The sequence below is a fragment of the Ochlerotatus camptorhynchus genome, unplaced genomic scaffold, assembly GCF_037179485.1.
Source record: "Ochlerotatus camptorhynchus isolate MF236.1 unplaced genomic scaffold, CSIRO-AGI_Acam_v1.1 ptg000140l, whole genome shotgun sequence".
Lineage (NCBI taxonomy): Eukaryota > Metazoa > Arthropoda > Insecta > Diptera > Culicidae > Ochlerotatus > Ochlerotatus camptorhynchus.
This window is the reverse complement of record NW_027040630.1, coordinates 1,401,036-1,425,177: the sequence shown is the minus strand read 5'-3', so window position 1 is coordinate 1,425,177 and position 24,142 is coordinate 1,401,036. Positions and strand designations below refer to the sequence as shown.

At 40.6% G+C, this 24,142-nt stretch overlaps 1 protein-coding gene across 3 annotated transcripts in view; it reads left to right on the top strand.

Annotated features, from left to right (window-relative positions):
• LOC135700643 (protein tweety-2) overlaps positions 1-24,142 on the top strand; it is a 231,565-nt gene that overhangs the window by 165,189 nt on the left and 42,234 nt on the right. For all 3 annotated transcript variants that reach the window (XM_065221214.1, XM_065221213.1, XM_065221212.1), the window contains exon 3: positions 17,281-17,505. In XM_065221214.1, the coding sequence (XP_065077286.1) occupies positions 17,281-17,505 (225 nt within the window). The remainder of the gene's footprint in view (positions 1-17,280; positions 17,506-24,142) is intronic.

The window sequence follows — 24,142 nt, the reverse complement described above, 5'->3', positions numbered from 1 at the left end:
TGTGCTGGTGCCCCCGGGGAAATGGCCAATTTTCAACAAGAACCAAAACCCATCGTGCGACATATCAAACTTCATGATTTGACAAATTTTGGCCATTAATGGCCTTATTGAGAGTCCATGGTCACACTAGCCCTCCCAGACATGTTCCGGTGCCCCCGGGGAAATGGCCAATTCTCAACAAGAACCAAAACCCATCGTGCAACATATCAAACTTCATGATTTTACAAATCTTGGCTGGTAATGGCCTTATTGAGAGTCCATGGTCACACTAGCCCTCCCGGGAATGTGCTGGTGCTCCGGGGAAGTGGCCAATTCTCAACAAGAACCAAAACCTATCGTGCGACATATCAAACTTCATGATTTTACAAATTTTGGCCATTAATGGCCTTATTGAGAGTCCATGGTCACACTAGCTCTCCCGGGAATGTGCTGGTGCCCCCGGGGAAGTGGCCAATTCTCAACAAGAACCAAAACCCATATCAAACTTCATGATTTTACAAATCTTGGCTGGTAATGGCCTTACTGAGAGTCCATGGTCACAGTAGACCTCCCAGACATGTGCTGGTGCCCCCGGGGAAGTGGCCAATTTTCAACAAGAACCAAAACCCATCGTGCGACATATCAAACTTCATGATTTGACAAATTTTGGCCATTAATGGCCTTATTGAGAGTCCATGGTCACACTAGCCCTCCCAGACATGTTCTGGTGCCCCGGGGAAGTGGCCAATTCTCAACAAGAACCAAAACCCATCGTGCGACATATCAAACTTCATGATTTTACAAATTTTGGCCATTAATGGCCTTATTGAGAGTCTATGGTCACACTAGCCCTCCCGGGAATGTGCTGGTGCCCCCGGGGAAGTGTCCAATTCTCAACAAGAACCAAAACCCATCGTGCGACATATCAAACTTCATGATTTGACAAATTTTGGCCATTAATGGCCTTATTGAGAGTCCATGGTTACACTAGCCCTCCCAGACATGTTCCGGTGCCCCTGGGGAAGTGGCCAATTCTCAACAAGAACCAAAACCCATCGTGCGACATATCAAAATTCATGATTTTCCAAATCTTGGCCGGTAATGACCTTAATGAAACTCGACGGTCACACTAGCCCTCCCGGACATGTTCCCCGGTCAAGTGGCCGATTCTCCACAAGAACCAAAACACGTTATGCGACATATCAAACTTTATGATTCTGCTGAACTCGGCCAGTAATGGTCTTTTTGAGAGCCCACGATTCCATTGGCCCTCCCTGGCATTTCCCGGTGTCCTCGAGTATATTTTCTTTTATTATAAGAAACAGCAATTAACGTGCATACTTATTTTCGCTTTCATGGAAGTTGACAGAGTTGATTTATTTCTCTTCTTAGAAGTTGATGGTTCAGAATTTTTCTCAATGTCGTCTATCGATTCTCGATCCGTCGATAGAAGCAACACAATTTTACCCTTACGCTCGGTCCAAGATGTGAGCATCATTTCTTCACTGTAACCATGTAAAGGGTGATACGGTCAAAATTTGGTCAATATCAACTTGACGTATTTCTTTCAATTTTGCATTTAAAACACCTGAACACCCCTCATTTTGAAGGTGTGTGTGTGTAGAATGTTGCTCCTATTTTGATTTTGGAATTCACTCTTCAGTTTTCAAAATGCCGTCCAAGCAAGAAGAGCAGCGTATCAAAATTTTGCTCGCGCATCGCGAAAATCCGAGCTACTCGCACGCAAAGTTGGCAAAATCGCTAAAAGTTGCCAAATCAACCGTTACAAATGTAATTAAAGTGTTTGGGGAACGTTTGTCGACAGCCAGGAAGTCTGGATCGGGGGGAAATCGAAAACCGGAAGCCGCTGAGACGACAAAGAGAGTTGCCGGTAGTTTCAAGCAAAACCCTAACCTCTCTCTCCGAGATGCCGCAAATAAGCTGGGTGTATCGTCTACAACCGTGCATCGAGCCAAAAAACGAGCCGGACTATCGACTTACAAGAAGGCAGTGACTCCAAATCGCGATGATAAACAAAATACGACGGCCAAAGCGCGATCCCGGAGGCTGTACACTACGATGCTGACGAAGTTTGACTGCGTGGTAATGGACGACGAAACCTACGTCAAAGCCGACTACAAGCAGCTTCCGGGACAGGAGTTTTATACGGCAAAAGGAATGGGAAAGGTAGCAGATGTTTTCAAGCACATGAAACTGTCAAAGTTCGCAAAGAAATATCTGGTTTGGCAAGCCATCTGTACCTGTGGCTTGAAAAGCAGCATTTTCATAGCTTCCGGGACTGTCAACCAAGAAATTTACGTGAAAGAGTGTTTGAATAAACGTCTGCTGCCTTTCCTGAAGAAACACGGTTGTTCCGTACTGTTTTGGCCGGATTTGGCATCTTGCCATTACGGTAAAAAGGCCATGGAGTGGTACGCCGCCAACAACGTGCAAGTGGTTCCCAAGGACAAGAACCCTCCCAACACGCCAGAGCTCCGCCCAATTGAGAAATACTGGGCTATTGTCAAGCGGAACCTAAAGAAGACCAAAAAAACTGCTAAGGGCGAGCAGCAGTTCAAGGCAAACTGGCTTTCTGCGGCGAAGAAGGTGGACAAGGTGGCTGTACAAAATCTGATGGCAGGGGTCAAGCGTAAGGCCCGGCAATTCGGATTTGGAAAAGCGGAAGCCTAACTGAATATTTTTCCTGAATTTTATACTAATTGAACTTGAAAAAGAAATTTGATTTGATTTTTTAAATAAACGATTTCACCGATTTACACGCGTTTTCCCTTGACCAAATTTTGACCGTATCACCCTTTAGTACAGTGCCAGGCTCTAGTTTTTTTTTTTTTTTTTTTCTTATCGATGAACTCTGGTGGGATTTCTTTTTTATTGCATCTTATAGTACCCAAGGATACAAGACCTTTGTCGAGCAAACCTTTAGCTAGAGCCAAGGTTGCAAATACTCATTTCAGCTAGAACAATGTTTTTTTTTAAATTATGAAATAATTAGATGCCATGATCATATTTTGAATTGGTAGCATGCAACAAGAGGTTGCAAAGAATGTGTTTGACATATTAAACCTGTTTATTTCACTTCATGAGAGTCACAATCAGCGATTTTTCACACACTCACTCACTCACTCAGCGCTCAGAAAATCGTTGATTGTGACTTATAGAAAGTAAAATTTACAGGTTTTATGTTTCAAACACATACGTTGAACCTCTTTTTGTAAGCTACAAGTAAAACATGCCATCATACCATCTTTTCGTTTTATTATTCCAAAAAAACATTATTTTAGCTGAAATGAGTATTTGCAACCTTGGCTAGAGGTACTGATGTAAAAAAGTTATCGAAACAAACCCTGCGTCCAGAGTTGTAGAATGGTTTCATCAGTTGTGTTACAACACGCTGTTCTTGATTCTTCTCGGGTTTATCGTTGATTTTTCCTAAAAATAATAATGATTTGCCTTGTCTTTAGAGAAGATGTCGGCTTCGGCATGTCCTTAGCCTATAATTGTCAGGGGTTAAATAAAGTCGTAGAGTGTTAAGTTTCTCAAAAGGATGCTCTGGAGCATGACGCACCTTCATGCACTCCCTGACGATAATAGGTTAAAAAGTACCGAAGGTGTTTTGCCTCTACAATAAAAAATAAAATTCTCGTAATCTGATAAATTTAACAAGACTTAACATCGTAGTACGAAAGCAGCAAGATAAGTATTATCTGAATACAAAACAACAAAAAAGTCAATTCACAATTGTATTGCAATCAGGAATCGTATGTACGCTTTAAATCTCCTGCAGAGGTTTTTTTTTTTCGAGAGCAGGAGACAAGAGAAAGCATGCTACAATTTTGAAAAATGTGCGATCTATGAAAGAGCGCACAAAATAAGAACAAAATAAGCTCATTGCAATAAAAAGTAGTTTCAGAATCAAAGTAACCATGAGCAACATTTTGGGTCTTATTTCCGTACCATGGAACAATATTGTGCTGAATTGCTGAATTGTTATATTTTGGAAAATGAGATAATTTTGCATGAGCGTTTATTTTTAATTAGCAAAAGCTCATAGTATCAGATCATTGCACATGTATGTGCTTTGTGCAGTTCAATATCTCCGATTGTAATATTCACGTAATCAGAGATTAAAATAAATGGTTAAGTCATGAAGAAGTGAACATTTTAAATTTAAGTATTACACAATGTTCTCAATGTTGTTATAAAATGATTCAAATAAAATAATTAATTCACAAGAAGATCATATTATTAACCTGTATAAATGTCAAAATTTGTAAGAACAAAAGATTGTTCATCAACTGCAGCCCAAACTTTAATGCCGTATCTACATGGTTTTCCTTTCATGTAGACTCTGAAGGCACATCTACCGCGGAAAGGAATCATTCGCTCATCTACAGTGAAATCCATAGTTATTGGGCGAATCAGTCGCAATCGATCAGTTGCCAGGGTTGCTGTATATTTGTTTCGCCGCTACCTTCATAGATCGGGCAAGTCGTCTTGACAACGAATCATCGAACCGAATATATCGGCATATCTGCTGAAATCTAAACACGAAACATAATTTAATCACCAAGGAACTTAATTTTAGTCAACAACTACCTGTTTCGACTCATGATGGCAGAATAAAATACGCGTGTCATAAGCTCGTCACTTGACCATAGCTCCCGAGTATTAATTTGGGAATCATGATTTTTCCCAGCACCAATCAAGATTCCAATAAACGCATCTCAATGCATGCATATTTACAGGCTTGAATAAAGTGTCATGGCCACCTTCCGCATTCGTGTATTTTACAATAGTTTCAATGATACTGTGGTCCATGAACACTTCAAACGCATCTTTAGGCGTGTTAATTTTCTCAATATCAACAGTGAATTTTCCATTACTGACGTGATTATGCCGCACAACTGAACTGATATGTCGCACGATGGGTTTTGGTTCTTGTTGAGAATTGGCCACTTCCCCGGGGGCACCAGAACATTTCCGGAATGCCCAATGTGATCGTGGACCGTCGGTATAGCTGCCATTGGTCCAATTACATCATTTGAGAGAAAAAACATGATGTTCATCGTGTGTATACTTATTACAGAACAGTAAAGCCAAATGCCGACCAAAAGTGACCCCAACAGGAACCGGAATAACTCCGGAACCATGAATTGATCCAAATATGGTCAGATGGATTCAAAAACTTCAATAGATTCCCGACAAAATGCAATTTGTTGTGACGAAAAAGATTGAGAAATTATGTTTTTAGAGCTAATTGAATTTTGAAATCTACATATGCAAATTCAGACGTTAGGCACGCAAAGGTTAATCAGCTCAAATTGATTGTTGGGTGGCAGTTCTTTATTCTGAGTATACCTTGCTATGCAGTCAGTGCGATAGATGCCCCAAGTAACAATTCAAGCTGAACAGTAAGACTATTAGCTAATTATTGGTTGAATTAAGGTGTACAAAGCTGATTAACACCAGGCTCAATAAATAGTTAATTAGTAGTGCATAAAGCGAATTGTATACCCATAATTCAACCTCAATAAGTTAGCTGAACTAAAGACTGAACAAGACTTATTTAAGCTAAACACTACTTCACAAATCAGCAATGCACCAAAAATATTTTGATAGATTGATAGCATAATAGGAATCAATTGACCACTTTGTCAAGCAGTTTTGGCTTGACTTTCTACCAGCGATTTCACAGAACTGGACCAACTAATTTCTATTTTTTTATGAAACGCACAAATGTTGGCTACTTTTCTCGAGGTTCTAGAAGAAAAAATCTAGAAATAATGTTTTATTTCAAAGTTCGAGTGGTAGTAAATGTCATTTTAACTGCTCGAATGAAGTGGTTAATTGCACTCATTGCTTATCCGGTATTTTATATTCACTGCCTTCCTTTCTAATCCCATCTAGTACCAGCAGTAGAGACAAGGAAGATGAGCTTTTTATGAATAGATCCAGGTAGAAGTAGACTGCGACGACATCGGAAGAATTAAAATTTGTATTCCTGTGTTTTGACTGTTCACCACTTTATATTGCACTGAGTTTTCAGACCGCATTCCAAAAATTTAACTCAATTATGTCACTAAAATAGCATAAAAATGAGCATTGAAATAAATATCTCACTTGTGTTCACTTTGTGTTAACTGCATTTAAAAAGGAGAGGAATGTTTTACTGTCACCATTTGTTGTTTACAATGCTACATTGACGTATAATACTCTTCTGGTTGCTGTTATTCAACTTAAATTTGACGTGCTTCAAGTTAATGATCATACCTTTTGCCACACATATGCTTCAGTAGTCCAGTAGGTATGTAGACGCCTGTGAATCAGCGACTGCCGGTTCGAATCCCGAAATGCAAAGTTAATTTTTAGACTTATAATAACAATATAAATATGTTAATCCAATTCGTGAGCAATAGAGCATGGTAAAGCAGGCCCATCAAACATATAAGATATGAAGCGGTCTTCCATTATTTTTTTGAAATAAAACTTGAAGGCTGAACAAGGGTTGGAAAGACTGTTATTTAATGCCTTAAAAGGCTTATAATTTATATTACTGTTATGTTTTCGGCTGATTAAAATCGCCAGATTTTGATGTTTAAAAGCTGTTAACCTTTGGTATATGTACAACAATTATTCAAGCTAAGACTGAGTTAAAATCTTTGAAACAACACTTGTTAAGCATCAAATTGTTACCTGGGTTATCCAAAACTTCAGCGCATTCTTTTGATTAAAATATTAACTCTTCATAAGCCGTCGTGGATATGTGAGTGATTGCTTCCTTCTGGTTGAAAGGATCAACGATCCAGAGGTGCTTTTTTGTTTCTTTTTTTTTTTTTTTCGCATTAAAATATTTGCAAAACTTTTCCAGGTGTTTAAAAATTCCATTGATGATAGAAGATGATGCTTTGAGATGCTTTTCAACAATTAGAGTTTCGAGCTACTCAAAACTCATAATTTCCGTTTTGTAAATTAAGAGATCACAAATCTAGCTTTCTCACAAATCATTTAATTTGGTCATGAACTTCAAATATGTCCATCGACGTTGATCCTTGAAGATAGGTATTGAGATGGTTTAACTTTTGAAAAATGTCAGAGAGATATGCGAGCTTCAGAAAAAAATCTTATCACGCAAAAGGACTCAAAAGTTCTCTTTCCTTAAAAAAAAAAATCACCAACTTTTCACGTAGTTCCACAACTCCTTTCGACAACCATCGAACTTCCGTGTGTAACAGCAGTGAATTAAAGTTAATACCCATGTCTTCACAATAATACCCAGTTTTTCACCATGAAATATATCAGACAATATTCATATACATCTTATCTATCGCTAAACACGCTCGAAGCAAAGTATTATCAAGTACTAAGTATGTGAAATTACGATAGAAATCATTCTATATCGCAGTCGAAGTTTTTAAGTGATAATCCAATCGAATCTATCAATCATCACATAGAATGAATAAATCTGCTGACATTGCTATGTTATATGATGGATCCAATAAACGGTACATGTCGATTTGTTTCAGTTCAGGCTTTGAGAATCCAGAATCTATCTTAAGCTGGGTTTAGACTAGGCAAGTCAAATGATCAACTCAGTTGAATTCAATTCGCTTGAAAAGTGAGTTGATCGAGTCAGTTGAATGGCATGGCTTACACGTTCAATTTGCGTTCAAGTCAGTTGAATTTAACTGGCTTGACCAATTGACTTGCCCTGTCTAAACCCAGCTTTACTCATTCTTTCTCGTTGTTATACATACAATATTGTCCGGCTCTCGGAGTTACTCTCACGGTGATATTTTTTCTATCGTTCGTAACCTGCTTTGTAACCACTTCGGCAATCATTTATTAACGTATGGTTTCCGGTAGGCATTGCGTTTGCATTTCCTAGACAACCTTAAAGCCGAAAGTCTGGTACGCAGCTGAAAAGTAATGACGTTTCTACGTGCTACGGAATAAGCCTGGTACGCAGCTGAAAAGTAATGACGTTTTTATGTGCTACCGGATAGGACACGGAATGCAAAAGAAATTACTTTTCCTCAGCATTTCTTGACCCAGTACGCAGTTCAAAAGAAATCGGTAAAGGAAAGATCGATTACATTAGTATCGTGATCGACATGAAGGTGGCGCATTCTGAATGCAATTTCACTTTCCTTGCGGAATAATGGTCTGATCAATTATTCCGTTAGGTAATGTTGGCGTTTATTGCAAAACTGATGTTTTGGATGCATTTAAACAACATAAACACTAATAAGTGTTGATTTTACAATTTGACGACATCTCGCTATAATCTCAAAATTTAGCAGACTATAGTTGTCAGCTGCGTACCAGGCTATAGGACACGAAATGCTAAAGAAATTACTTTCCTTTAGCATTTCTTGACACAGTACGCAGTTCTAAAGAAATCGGTAAGGAAAAGATCGATTACTTTAGTATCGTGATTGACATGAAGATGGCGCATTGTGAATGTAATTTCACTTTCTTTGTGGAATTGGCGGCTTGCAGTGAAACTTTTCCAAGCTTTCGCCACCTACATTGAGTGAAGTGAGAACTACTAGAAGGAGGATAGTTTAGAATTTTCCAAGTAAAACAGACGATTATTGGGCCAAATCGGTCCATAACCAAAAAACTAATAATTTCCCGTGGAAACTTTTACTTGAATCGTGTAAGAAAACATGTTTGCAAACTAACTGTTATTATTTCGGTATGGATCGGAGATATTTTCATGGAAAATTGTACATAACAAGTTTGCACCCACAGGGAGAGGTTACCTTCTGCGCAGCTGCATTTTTCGGAAAATTGTTAATATGTGAGATTTCCACTAAGATGAAAGTGGGAATTAAGTGAATTTAATTAGGAAAGATTGCATCATGCTGGTGATAATGGAGAATTGGTTGTATAGGACGCCAATATTCAATAAATGTTCATTTTGGCCTTTTTTAGGTAAACATATTGATACTCACAATTTTTGATGGAAAACGCAACGGAACTTGATTTACTCAACACGCATCATACTATAAAATGGCGCTAGATGGTTTTCGAAGTGATAACAAGGTGACAAATCATCTTTATTTTGAGTAATTGAGCAAATTACTTCTGTTTACATCATATTTACGATCTAGGGGAGTCTCTCTTTTAGAATGCCTATTGAATAAGCATTTAATTTAAATCAAATGCATTTAATTTTCATCGTTTGCATCAACCATTCAGTGGGATGTGAACCTCAAAACAAAGTATGCGCTTTTCCGGAGACACTTATAAATACACACATGCATCGAGGCGAAGATAAACAAACACAACAGGAAAAGAAAACTCGGAGTAGAGAACTCACGAAAATCTCCCTGCAACCTTCTCTGACAGCAAAGAAACTCTCCAACGGAAACATGCAAAAGCTCCCTCCGGAACTTCCCCTGCCAACATCAAAATCACGCAAAACCTGCTCCGCCGAGAACGCGAGACAACTCCGTCGAAATTGCGTAGAACCTCCATTGGCAGCATCGGAAATCTCCACCGGAATCATGCGGAAGCTTCTCCACCTAAATCACGAGAAAATACCGTACAGATTTCCTGAAACTTCCGTTGGCAGCACCGAAAATCACCACCGTGAATGCGAGAAAACTCCGTGGAAACTGGAATCTCCGCTGGCTGAATCAAAAACCTCCACCATGTGAATAACCTCTTCCGTTGAGAACGTGAAAAAACTCCTGGAACCTCCGCTGGCAGCATCATAAATCGCCACCGAAACCTTATGGAACCTCGTCCGTCTTGATCGCAAGAAAACGCCATCGAAATTTCGCATTTTTTATGCAATTGAAATATATTTATTGTCAACATCAACAGACTCAATGTAGCCCCAATGTATTTTATTTAGTCAAACCAAGTCAAACGTAATCCTGGTGGATGAACCCTTTATCAGAACAAGACAAAGTTCCTAGAACCTTCGTTGGCAGCTGCTAGAATCGTCTTCGAAATCAAGCAGATTTTTTTCAATTCGAATGTTATATTGGAAGGATTTTACGCAAGTTTGATGAAAATTATGATTAAATGCTAATTTTCACGAATTTTATATGCAGTCTGTCAACATTATCATCATCATGCAGTGGTGACATCTGCGTTGAGCTTTTACGGCAATCTTCCAATAATGATCTGATCAATTATGCCGTTAGGTAATGTTGTCGTTTATTGCAACACTGATGTTTTGGGTGCATTTTATCAACATAAACACTAATAATTGCTGATTTTAAAATTTGATAACACCTAGCTATAATCTCACAATTTAGCAGAAGACACCTCCGAATAGCTGTCAAATTTTCTTTGGGAAAAATTCTCAACAATTACTTTTCCGTTTTTTTTTCAGCTGCGTACCAGGCTAAAGATGATACACGTGTGTTAATGGGAATTTTTTTGTTATGTTTTTTTTTCTCGATTCAGATCAAGCTATGTCCTCATCCATGTATAAAAGGTGATCCAAAAGACGTTTCTCACTGGAACTGACAGCTAGAAATCTAGAGTGTGTGAGTGCTCTGGTGTTAATGATGCTGAATGTAAAAATAAACAAAGCAGAAATTCATATGAGAATAAACTGCCAGTTCTACTGTGATCTGTCAAAAGTTCTTGGTAAACAAAAAAGTCAGTTGATCGCAACTGTCTCATGGACAGCCTTATGCAACAAAGCAGGCAAGCAATATATCATTTTGTCTGTGATATCATTATCATTCTACCACTCCGATCGAGCTTTGCTGAAGAGCGAGTTTGTCATGGTAGTCGTAGCAACCGTTTTTTCTGTATCGTTGATTGCTTTATGTGTTTGGATTCGCTGGTAACCACATATACTATTCATTTGACTCATACATTTCATGTGTACCATATGCGTGATAATGTTTGCACCATTGAGCAATGTCAAAATTTAAAAAAAAAAATCCCAAAAATTTCGTTTTCGAGTTTTTTTTTTATTTATTTAAAGGGGAAATGTTTCTCAGAGTCTTAAACTATGTTAATCATCGATCGAGTTTCCACTTGCTGCAATTACGGCCTCCACACGCTTCCGGAATGCACGGCAGGTTCTAATAATGTAGTCTGGATCCATTTCTCTCCAGGTACGGGTCAATGTTTGTCTGAGGATTGCTGTACCCGGGTGGCATTTAGAACAGGGCTTGGCCTTCATGACGCGCCATATTGAGTAATCCAGCGGATTACGATCAGGGCTGGATGGCGGACACATATCCTTCGCCCAGAACGGAAGATGTTCCTGCAACCACTTCTGAGTGCGGTTCGAGGTGTAGCACGGAGCCCCATCTTGTTGAAATACAACATTTGGCTTCGGACCGTACTGTTCTTTGATCCACGGAAGAACATACTTACTTAAAATCCCGATGTGGACCTCCGTGTTGACCTTGTCGCCTTCTGGGTCCATTTTTTTCCATCGGAAGCCACCAATCCAAACGCCATAACGCTAGCAGGATGCTTGGTCAGATACACGTTCTTATGCTCGTCGGTCACGTCTTTTACCAGAAGAGAACTATTATACCGGAATTTGGAATTTGATACGGGATCGACGATAAACATGCTCTCGTCGGTGAACAGGATAACCGGATTTTTTCGCTTAAGGAAGTTCAAGATTTTCTTGCATCGTTCGACTCGTAGCTCCCGGATGCGGTTGGTAATTATGTGAGTTTTTTTTCTGTGCCCTCGACTTCGCCCCGCAATCTGATCCCGTGTTCCTTTGTCATTTTCCTTATTGAACGCACTGGATTCACCCGAATCTTCCTTTTGATAGCAGCGATAAACCCTCGGAACCCGAGCTGACCTCGGACGACCTGTGTGTGGCCACCTTCGCGGATAGTTGTCCTTTCTTTTCTCGGTCTAAAATCCTTTTGACGGTCCACCGGGACACTCCCACGGCGATTGAAATGTCTTTTTGCGACATTTGCGCGTGGGACAAATCACGAATACGCTGTCACTTCGTCATGGTGCAACTGTCAAACTAAGTAAATCTTTTTCTTTTATACACAACCTACTACGGTATGAGCTATAGGTTACCAATGAGCTGAATTACAGAGGTGAAGCAATCTATTTAGTTTTGTGAGTGAAACCACTGTACGATACAAACAATTAGTGACGTCACTAATTGCGTTTACGTTGATTTTTTGGTTTACTAATACAACCATATTTCACGATCTGCTTCACCTCTCTCTGAACCTCATTGATATGTTACGTGCATGCAAAGAAAACCAAGGCATTGCATGCTCAGGTGAAATGGGAACCTTATTTGTACGATGGTGCAAACATTATCACGCATACGGTACTTCTGAGTGGATTCTGTTCATATGTGGGCACAGGGAAATCATGTGGAATTTTACATGAAAATTCGCCAATAAAAATGTGCTGAATTTTATGAGTGCAGCTAGCTGAATCAAGGGAACCCTACACGATTGCTTTTATTGACAGTAATCGTCCGTGGTTAAAACGGTTGACGTCAAGCATTTAAACCTGGGGTGAGACGTGCTGTCAAATCAGTCTACTGATCATTCTTGCATGAAATTGGTTCCAAACGTAAACAAACCCTGTAGCTTTCTTATGGCTTGTTTACGTTTGGAACCAGTTATGCGAGGTAGGCGACGATTGTTTGTATTTGACAGCCACCTTCCCCCCTTGATTTAAACAGCGGCGGAACAAAAGAGACGACAAATTATCTGGGCCTGTTACATCTCATTGCGCATTACCAAGACAAATGACAATTCGCCTTTTCGGTCACTCTGTAACTCTTTACTCTTATGATAAAAGCCCATAAGAAAACATCAGTCTGTGCGTGAAACATGGTGAATATTTCCATAGAGGTAACTCTAAGACTAGAAGGTCCCGAAATAACATTCTCAACTTTTTGGCTCAGCTCTGGTACTCTCTTCGGTCCCCAGCTAATCGATTCACTCCTCGAAACATAGGAAAAACCAATAACCCCTCATTTTATCTGTCAAACTTTCATAGCGAATCAAAACAAACATTGCGTAGTACTAGAATTTCGACTAGAATGGGGTACGTTAATCGTTTGCTTGGGACCAATAGGCTAGTCAAGAAGTGAGCCAATTTAAAATCGTTAGTTTCGTATTGATTGTTGATATTTCCTTACCCTTCCAATCCTAGAATAAGATACTGTCAATTTCTGCGTGAAGAGACTGTGGCTTGCTGGTACCAGGGTGGAATGAAGAGATAATGCAAAGTCCGGTAGACTGCATGCACAGATTGCCAGATGCTTATGGGATTTTACCAGATACGATGTTTTATAAGAGACGCGCGGAGAGAATAAAAGTAAATCTGGTTGCACGGCCATTTTAGTTATTTTGTCTGCCAGGTTTGGCAGCCCACAGTTTTGTGTCTATTTCGAATTTAAAAGTCATTGAGCGAATAACTTTTTGATCGTTTCGGTAGTATCGTTGAATACCGTCGTATTTGAATAAACAATTTTTGACACAGAGTGAAATCAAATATACCATATTGGTGCGGATATTTTACAGAGCGTTGCTCAAAATTATGCAATCTGCGGTTCATGCTTCCTACCCTGTATGAATGAAATCTCGATTATTTTTTTCGAAGGGACGTATCTGCTTTTGTAAACAATGCAGTTGCTCGTCGATTTGGTTTAACTGGCAGCTCGCCCACGTATGCTAACACTACCATCACTACCTGATAGTGGTGAGTGGGTCAAATCTAGATGGAGCTGAAATTAGGGGGTAACAGCTTTTGTAAACAAAAGTTTCTCTTGTTGATTTATAGATACTCCAGGCACGTCTACACAAACCAACATATCTATCGACTAGGAGAAGTCTTTCCCCACTCGATGGTGATGTCGACTTGCCAGGAAGAGTCACGACTTTCGAGAGATCATCGAGAGAAGTCATTGTTTACAAAAGCTGTTAAGCCCTAATTCCAGCTCTATCTAGAAATGCATTGTTTATAAAAGCAGATACGTCCTTTTAAAAAAATTAATCGAGGAGTCCCTCTTTTGAAGTCTTTCACCAAATTCACTTGTGATTAAAAACTTGACAGTCGATCAGCGGCTTTGTATTTTTTTTTAAATATTTGCTTTTTGGCATTGATGTAAACATAAACAATTAATCTCAAAAGATTTCACTTGTGTATTCCAAAAGTCAAATAGTATCCAATTGCACTTTTCATACGCAACCACAATGAAACTGTTATGGTTATGTTGTCTAACGACGTGTTTCGGGTATCATTCAAACCATTTGTAGAATAGTTTAATAGTTTGGGTTATCTTTCGTTTATGGTATTTTTTTATTAGGGAAACTTAATTATAATTATTTAAATCCCAAAAATTAAATTTCAATCACCATCTCAATACTCCTCGTGAAGCGCTCGTGTTTATTTACATTGCTCGATTGGAACCGCGTTTGACGGTTCGATTGGAACTTTTGGCTTCAGTCTTCGAGCGTTTCTTATTAACAGGGTTACTTCCACTCACTTCGCTATAAAAAATGTTTTTCGGAATTATGGAATAATTGGATGCTATAATGAAAGTTTGTACTTGTCAGAAACAAGAAAAGGTTGAAAGATATGTATTTGACACATAAAACCTGTCAATTTCGCTTTCAGTGCGTCACAGTCAGCGAATTTATGACTCGTGAGCGTTCACTCAGAGTGAGCGCTCACGAGTCGTAAAATCGCTGATTGTGACGCACTGAAAGCAATAATGACAGGTTTTATGTGTCAAACATCTAGTTTACAACCTTATCTTGTGACTTACAACTACTAACTATCATTATAATATTTAATGATTTCATAATTCCGAAAAATAATGTTTTATAGCAAGTGAGTGGAAGCAAGCCTGCTTATTAAACATCGTCTCTGGATTTTACCATAGGGAGTAAACAGGGGCGGAATGTGCTATAAAATCGGCGTACTGAACAGCCGTCGATGAGATGTAAATATGTAAGGCTCAGTGAATGTGTCATCTCTTTCGTTCTCTTGTTGTTTGAACGGTGGAAGGAGTGTGACGACAAACTCCGTTATCCATTCAATCAACCGGAGAACGAAAGCGACAACAAATTTACTGGGCCTCACCTATTTACGCTCATTTATTTTTCATATCTAGATAGAACTGGAGTTGGGCGTAACAGCTTTTGTAAACAATGACTTCTTTCGATGATTCCTAGAAAGATAAGGCTCACCAACGCAAATCAACAACACCATCGGGTAGAGGAAGACTTCCCCTACCCGACGGTTATGTAGGTTTGCGTGGACGAGCCTTGAGATCCTAGAAATCGACGATAGAAGTCATTGTTTACAAAAGCAGTTACGCCCTAATTCCAGCTCTATCTAGATACGTGAATTTGGTTCCAAACGTCAAGAAACCATCGTTGCTTATGGCTTTGTTGTCGTTTGGAACCAGTTATGCGGCGTAGGCCGTGTGTGTCCGGCCTTGCTCGAGATTCAATATTAGCTTGAGTTTATATTAGTCCCCTCTTATCTAAGGGGCTTCCTCATATGACCATCGTCTTATATCTCCACATGCCAAATTTGGTTCCAATTACTGTGATTAGTTCTCGAGCTATGCATAAATTTCTGTTTCATTTGTATGGGAGCCCTCCATTACAGGGGGTGGGTCTTGAACCATTATAAGAATCTTTCCTGGCCCCAAAAACCCCTGCATACAAATTTTCACGCCAATTGGTTCAGTAGTTTCCGAGTCTATAAGGGTCAGACAGTGGAGAGGAGATCGATATTGCGCCGTGATAACGATCGACGTCAAGAATGCGTTCAACAGCGCCAGCTGGGAGGCCATCGCCGAAGCGCTGCATAGAATAAGAGTCCCTGATTACCTGTGCAGGATCCTGAGGAGTTATTTCCAGAACCGGGTTCTGGTCTACGGAACAGACATCGGCCAGAGATCGATTAGGATCACAGCGGGAGTTCCACAAGGCTCCATCATTGGTACAACGCTCTGGAACGGGATGTACAACAGCGTGCTAACGCTGAAGCTGCCCAAAGGAGTTGAGATCGTTGGCTTTGCGGACGACGTCGTCTTGACGGTAACAGGCGAGACGCTGGAAGAGGTGGGAGTGTTGTCAACCAAGGCGATCGCATCCTCCCTATTCGCACACGCCTGAAAATCGGAGGCGAATGCCACTTCGACTTGTTTCGTCTACTAACGACTCTCTGATGACTGTGTTGGGGAAGCCGCATGTTCGCAATTAGTGGATTTGTTAGTTATTTCGACGCTTTTGGACAATGCTTTACCACTGTTGCAATAGTTTTTGTTTTTGTTGCGTACAAATATTTCTGATCGATTGGTGATAAAATTATTGAAATTGGTCCAGGGGCAGCTGAGTTATTAACGTTCAAAATCTTTCATAATCTCGTTACATGTTCCATTTTCGGTTTTCACAAAGGGAACCCCCATGTAGAAATCACAGACGTAGTCCTACATCAAAAAATGCTCAAAGCTTAAATTTACACATACTTTTCGAACCTTGTATAATTATGACTAAGAGTAACTGCCCTCCAGCTATCGGATATTGCCAAACCGGAGAGCAAAGTCTGACTTGACCAAACAACTTAATTGAAGCTCGTCCATCATCCAAAGACCCCATGTGGCATCTGCGTCCAACGATTTAAAGTGTATGCATTCTGCGGGTCGCTCGCTGGCAGTTTCAGGTTCCAATCTGCGTGCCGTACCACTTTGCTTCAATTAAATTGTTGGCATTTATTTATGTTCACTTTGGATTAGTTTTTCCACTTTCTCTCTCTCTCTCTCTCTCTCTTCCGTTGCCGAACGGAACGCGTAGTACTCGAGAACCACCATCATCGCGACCATGTGGCCGGTGTCGTAAGAAACAGGGGCAAAAACATGACGGCTCCGAGCTAAGGTGGAGATGCTGAACCGGGTGGGATGTGGGCTGTGGGTTCGTCCATTATTGCTCCATTGCTTGTTCTACTCGGGCGTTGTTGCTGTTGCTGTGGTGTTATGAACGGTGGCATATAACACTGGCGGCTACAAAACTGAGCACGGACTCGACCCCTCCCGGGAAGATAAATAGTCGGAACGAGATGACTTCTTTTTTAAAGAAAAAAAAACACTGTAAGAAAAACGGGTCATGTTCCTTTGTTATGTCGTGCAAGATGGATGTAGATTTAAGATTCTCACTGTGCTCGAGTGTACTGACTCCGGAGTGCGTGCTTCCGACGAACAGCGAGCGACATCACTTTTCATTAACGTTAATTATGTAGTCTGAAAATCTATGATGGTTTGTTTCCTTTCTTTTCCACCCACAGACCGAGATGGTGAAGCAGAATCTCAAAACCAAGGTGGTCCTGTCGGAGCTGGAGGCCAAGTTCGATCAGCCACCGCAGTTGTACAACCAAACGGCCCAGTACCTGCTGCAGGACACGGTCAAGATGGTCAAGGACAACACGACGCTGGCGATCAACGCGCTGGAAACGGTCGTCTACCTGACGCGGCCCTCGTACTCGGATATGACGCTGAAGAGTTTACTGGATGTGAGTATCGATTGATTACTAAGGTTAGATTAGGCAAGATTAATCCTCGCTGCGATCAGACAGCAAATTTTCGCGTTCAATAAATCATCACTTCAACGCTCGGGAAAAGTCAAAGCTTAAGCCTGTAATGAGGGTATACATTTTAAAACAATTTACTTTCCTCAATTCGGGTCACGGCACGATAATTAAAATGGATGGAAGGCCAAAGTTTAGCCTTTCTCATCCTACGGGTTCACCAGAGCATATACAAGGATATAGCTACCGCTGCTGCTGCAGCTTAATGGATGTTTATTTTAGTCTTACTTCCAATTTCATCAACTTTTCATTCGTTTACTTTTCACCGCTCGCCCCCCCACTTTCGGATTCCGCCTCTCCGCCTCTGGCGTCGGCAGTCGAAGACATAGTTTTGCTGCGAGGATTGGCGAGAGATTTTCACGCTTCACCGAGCTACTTCCGAGGAATTTTCAATTTCCAACCGGTTATGTGCCTTTATCCTCTGCGGATGATGGGATTTATCGAATTCGCTCGGTAAAGCTCCTCGGCTCTCGAGCTATTTTTGCATCTCTATGGTATGGGCGATGGGAGGGGATTTTTGGTCCGCTTCTTCGGGAGGTTGTAGAAAATTGACAAACAGAAGCTTTCGGGAATTGAGAATTCAATATGATTGCGGATGAGTGCACCTTTGTTTGCGATTGTGGTAAGTGAGTAGTTTTCCCCTGTGGTGAGAGCAGTCTTCGGGATGTAGATGGGTTTTAAGGTGGACTTGTGTTTGGAGCGGCTGTCAAAATCCGTGAGCGAGCATTTTTTTGGAGACAAATGATTAAACAGACCCTTAAACAGTTTAAAGAACTGCTCATGTTTGACAGAAGGAGTTAAAACTTTAAAGGCTCAGTGGAGTTTGGGCATTATCAGTTGGATTGTTCATTTGATTTTATCTTTCAAAGAACTGCTCACGAGTCAACTCCAAAAGAGAGAAGCGTATTTCAACGGATCAGAGTGATTGCTAAAATTGCACGAACTGTTTGACCCTCAATGTTTTACAGTTTTAACCTTTTTTCCCTTTGACTTTTGATGTAGACTGCGTCTTACGGGAAGATACAGGGGGTAAATCGAAAATCTAAAATAGCAACCGCCACGAAAAGGTGTTAGGTTTTGAATACATTACCAATTTTCTATAAACACTGAATCATTTAAGTAAAGTTTGGAATCCCTTCAGATAGTACTGAATAATTTCAGAAAAGTTCGGAATCACTTCAGAAATTACTGAACCACTTCGGAGAAGATTAAAATTATTCCAGAATTTTCTTAAAAGTTTGAAATCACTTCCGCAAGTACTGATTCACTCTGAATAGAAATGAATCACTTAAGAAAAGTTTGGAATCACTTCTGAAAGTTCTGAATCTGACAACTGAAACATTTCGGAAAGCACTGGATTGCTTTAGAAATTTTGAAATCACTTTGTAAAGTATTGAATCATTCCAAAACAAATTGTTATCACTTCCGAAAAGCACTGCATCACTTTGGAAAGCACTGAATCATTTAAGAAGAGTTTGGTATCACTTCAGAAAGAACTGAATAACTTAAGAAAAGTTCGGAATCGCTTCGAAAGGTACTGAATCACCTCATACAATTCCTTAATTACTCCGGAAAGTACAGAATCATTTCAGAAAAATTTGGAATCATTTCGGAAAGTCCCGAATCTCTTCAGAAAAAAAATCGGCAACACTACGAACTGAATCGCTTTATACAAGTTTGGAATCACTTAAAAAAAGTACTGAATCACTTCGCACTGCATTGCTTTAGAAATTTTGGAATCACTTTGGAAAGTATTGAATCATTCCAAAAAAGGGTGTTATCACTTCCGCAAGTACTGAATCATTTCGGAAAGAATTGAATAATTAAAGAAAAGTTTGGACTCACTTCAGATAGTACTAATCATTTCAGAAAAGTTTGAAATGACTTCAGTAAAGTTCGGAGCTCCTCCGGAAAGTACTTCATCAATTCATAACATTTTGAAACCACTTCTGCAAGTACTGAATCGCTTCAGAAAGTACAGAATCATTTCAGAAAACTTTGGAATCATTTCAGAAAGTCCTGAATCTCTTCAGAAAAAATCGGAAACACTACGAACTGAATCGCTTTATACAAGTTTGGAATCACTTAAAAAAGTACTGAATAACTTCAGAAAAGTTTGGAATCACTTCGCACTGGATTGCTTAAGGAATTTTGGAATCACTTTGGAAAGTATTGAATCATTCCAAAAAAGTATGCTATCACTTCCGCAAGTACTGAATCATTTCGGAAAGAACTGAATCATTTAAGAAAAGTTTGGACTTACTTCAGATAGTACTGAATCACTTCAGTAAAATTTGGAATCATTTCAGAAAGTCCTGAATCTCTTCAGAAAAAAAATCTGAAACACTTAGAAAAGTACTGAATTGCTTTATACAAGTTTGGAATCACTTGAAAAAGTACTGAATCACTTCAGAAAAGTTCGGAATCACTCCACACTGGATTGCTTTTGGAATTTTGGAATCACTTTGGAAAATATTGAATCATTCCAAAAAAGTGTGTTATCACTTCCGCAAGTACTGAATCACTTCATAAAGTACTGAATCATTTAAGAAAAAAATGAATCATTTCAGAAAAGTTCGGAATCACTTCGAACTGGATTTCTTTAGGAATTTCTGAATCATTTCAGAAAAGTTCGGAATCACTTCAGTAAAGTTTGGAGCTCTTCCGGAAAGTACTGAATCAATTCATAAAAGTTTGAAATAACTTCTGCAAGTACTGAATCACTTCAGAAAGTACTGAATCCTTTCAGAAAAATTTGGAATCATTTCAGAAAGTCCTGAATCTCTTCAGAAAAATTCGGAAACATTTCGAAAAGTACTGAATCGCTTCATACAAGTTTGAAATCAATTAAAAAAGTACTGAATCACTTCAGAAAAGTTTGAAATCACTTCGCACTGGATTGCTTTAGGAATTTTGGAATCACTATGGAAAATATTGAATCATTTCAAAAAAGTGTGTTATCACTTCCGCAAGTACTGAATCATTTCGAAAAGAACTGAATAATTTAAGAAAAGTTTGGAATCACTTCAGTAAAGTTTGGAGCTCCTCCGGAAAGTACTTAACCAATTCATAAAAGTTTGAAATCACTTCTGCAAGTACTGAATCACTTCAGAAAGTACTGAATCCTTTCAGAAAAATTTGGAATCATTTCAGAAAGTCCTGAATCTCTTCAGAAAAATTCGGAAACATTTCGAAAAGTACTGAATCGCTTCATACAAGTTTGAAATCAATTAAAAAAGTACTGAATCACTTCAGAAAAGTTTGGAATCACTTCGCACTGGATTGCTTTAGGAATTTTGCAATCACTTTGGAAAGTATTGAATCATTCAAAAAAAAGTGTGTTATCACTTCCGCAAGTACTTAATCATTTCGGAAAGAACTGAATAATTTAAGAAAAGTTTGGAATCACTTCAGATAATACTGAATCATTTCAGAAAAGTTCGGAATCACTTCAGTAAAGTTCGGAGCTCCTCCGGAAAGTACTTAATCAATTCATAATAGTTTGAAACCACTTCTGAAAGTGCTGAATCACTTCAGAAAATACTGAATAATTTCAGAAAAAAATTGTAATCATTTCAGAAAAATTCCTGAATCTTTTCAGAAAAAAATCGGAAACACTTCGAAAAGTACTGAATTGCTTCATAAAAGTTTGGAATCACTTGAAAAAGTACTGAATTACTTCAGAAAAGTTCGGAATCACTTCGCACTGGATTACTTTAGAAATTTTGGAATCACTTTGGAAAGTATTGAATCATTCCAAAAAAGTATGCTATCAATTCCGCAGGAAGCCAACTGGGACGCCTTCAGGGAGAAATCCGACGCTCTCCTCCAGCAACGCGATCCGAACGACATCTCGAGCTTCACGGAAGTACAAGTTTAATGGTGGTTTTAAAGCATGCTACAAGTCTAAATCATGGTCTACAGAACCCTTATAAAACCAGAATTGTTACTTGGGCAAGGACGAGTAGTGTACCTGGGCGAAAAGCCCTACGTTGGTGGAACTAGGATACCAAATGTGCGGTGAAAGCGCGACGCAAAGCTTTACGTCGGCTTAAGCGTCTCGCCTTAGACGACCCTGGGAGGGAGGAAGCGCTGAAGTTTTACCGAGAACGCCATCTCTCGTGCAGACAGGTGATCCGTGACGCAAAGCGATCTAGCTGGATGGATTTCTTGGATTCAATCGACGAATCCCAATCGTCGAGTGAATTGTAGAATCGCGTCAACGCTCTGAGTGGCAAGCGGCGGTCTACTCCACCTACTAGCCAAGCTCGTGGCACCTCGATCTCAGAACCGAAGGATATCACCGACGAATTAGGAAAATATTTTGTCGGCCTGCCTTCCGCAAGCAGCATTCGCGACTTGCGAATTCCATCCGATATTCCTGCTCTCCAAATCAACGAAGCTTCAATTTTCCATCGGTAGCAGTAGTGGTAAATCTGCCGGGCCGGACGAGATTGGATATCCGGTGTTAAAAAACCTCTCCCTCGACGGAAAAACGTAGCTACTCGCCCTCTTCAATGATCTATGGCTCACTGACTCGTATCCAGACCTCTGAAACAAAGCTTGGTTGTGCCCATTCCGAAGAACAACACGGCGAGTGTAGAAGCCTCCTCCTTTAGGCCGATTGCGCTCGAAATCGTCGTCTTAGGCAGTTCCTGGAGTCAAACGGCTTCCTTGACGAACGGCAGCATGCGTTCCGGCAAGGAAACGGCTCCTCCACTTACTTTGCAGCCCTCGGGAAAGTTCTTAAGGAAGCCCAGGACAACGGAGTTAGTCTCCCTTGATATTTCAAAGGCGTTCAACAGGACATGGACACCTGGTGTCATCAGGCAGCTCATCGGCTGGGGCCTGGAAGGTCACATCACACATTTTGTACGGAATTTCCTCCTTGATCGTACCTTCCAAGATCCGTTTTCCGAGGAACCTGGAGTGCCACAGGGATCCGTCACAGCGGTAACGCTATTTCTGGTGGCAATGGACGGGGAATTCAGCCGATCGCCCAAGAACGTGCACGTAATCGTTTATGCCGACGACATATTCATCGTCGTAACGGGACGAAGGACTAAGCGGACCAGGAACATAGCTCAAGCAGCAGTCGCCGCCGTCAGCTCTCCGCGCCGAAGAGTGTACTGTGCCATATCTGTCACTCGGGCCATCTGATTCGAGGACCACCGATCACCATCCAAGATCATCCGATTCCGCTCAAGAAAACAGTGCGTGTTCTGGGGGTAGTACTGGATCGCACTCTAAGCTTCAACCAGCACTTCAGGATGGTGAAAGAAAACGGTCGTAGCCGCATCAACATAGTCAGGACAATCTGTTATCGACAGTCAACTTTTCTACGGCCTCGAAATAACCTGCTTAGCCACCGAGAAGCTCAACCACATCCTCGCTCCGGTATACAATACCTACGTACGCATCGTATCCGGCCTTCTCCCTTCGACGCCTGCAGACGCTGCATGTGTGGAAATCGGAATCCTCCCATTGCTACGAAAGCCGCTGCCCTCGCTGCTAAGATATCCGGGAACGAAAGCGGAACAGAGCCCTCCGCACTGCAGCCAACCGTGACCTCCCTCCGATGACCAGGGCTCACTGGCATGGAGAGAAGAGTTGGCGATCAAACGTCGTCAAAATAGATTAGCGGATTAGGAGTGGACTCCAAGCCGGAGATAACTCTGTAGCTTTGAGACGTTCTGTTACAGAGATACTTGGATCGCAGTCGCGGGCTGGAGTTGGACTCGGAGTGGCAGGACCGAACACTGCAACGAGTCAAAGTCTACCGGAGGAGTGTTCCGTCTTTTCCGCTGAAGCCGCAGCTATTCTAGACGCAGCCATCACTCCGGCAGATCAACCGATCCTCGTGTTAACTGACTCACACAGCGTCATCCAAGCGCTGGAAGCCGAAGCCCCGAGTAGCCCCACCTTCAACCGTCTTTACGTAGATCCCCGGCACTGCGGACAGACTGACGGGATCTGGTGCATCGCGTCCCCGCTACACCAGGAACGTAACCCTCCCAGACGTCAGGCGTTGGATTGTGAATACTATTATGGAAGCCTGGCAGCAGGAATGGTTGGATTGCTGGATTGCTTTAGGAATTTTGGAATCACTTTGGAAAGTATTGAATCATTTCAAAAAAGTGTGCTATCACTTCCGCAAGTACTGAATCATTTCGGAAAGAACTGAATCATTTAAGAAAAGTTTAGAATCCCTTCAGATAGTACTGCATATGTTAAGAAAAGTTCGGAATCACTTCGGAAAGTACTGAATCACTTCAGCAAAGTTCGGAGCTGCTCGGGAAAGTACTGATTCAAATAATAAAATATTTAAATCACTTCCGCAAGCACTGAATCACGTCGGAAAATACTGAATCACTTCAGAAAAGTTTAAATCATTTCAGAAAGTTTGGAATCAACTATAAATGCACACTAGCACCACGTAGTGGCAGAAATCCAAACCAATGTCCACCTAGTGAACATTTTTGTTTGGTTGATACCAAATCAAAACGTCGTTAGCTTACGCGTTCGACAGCACAGTAGTCAAAACAAAAACATTGCTGTTGTT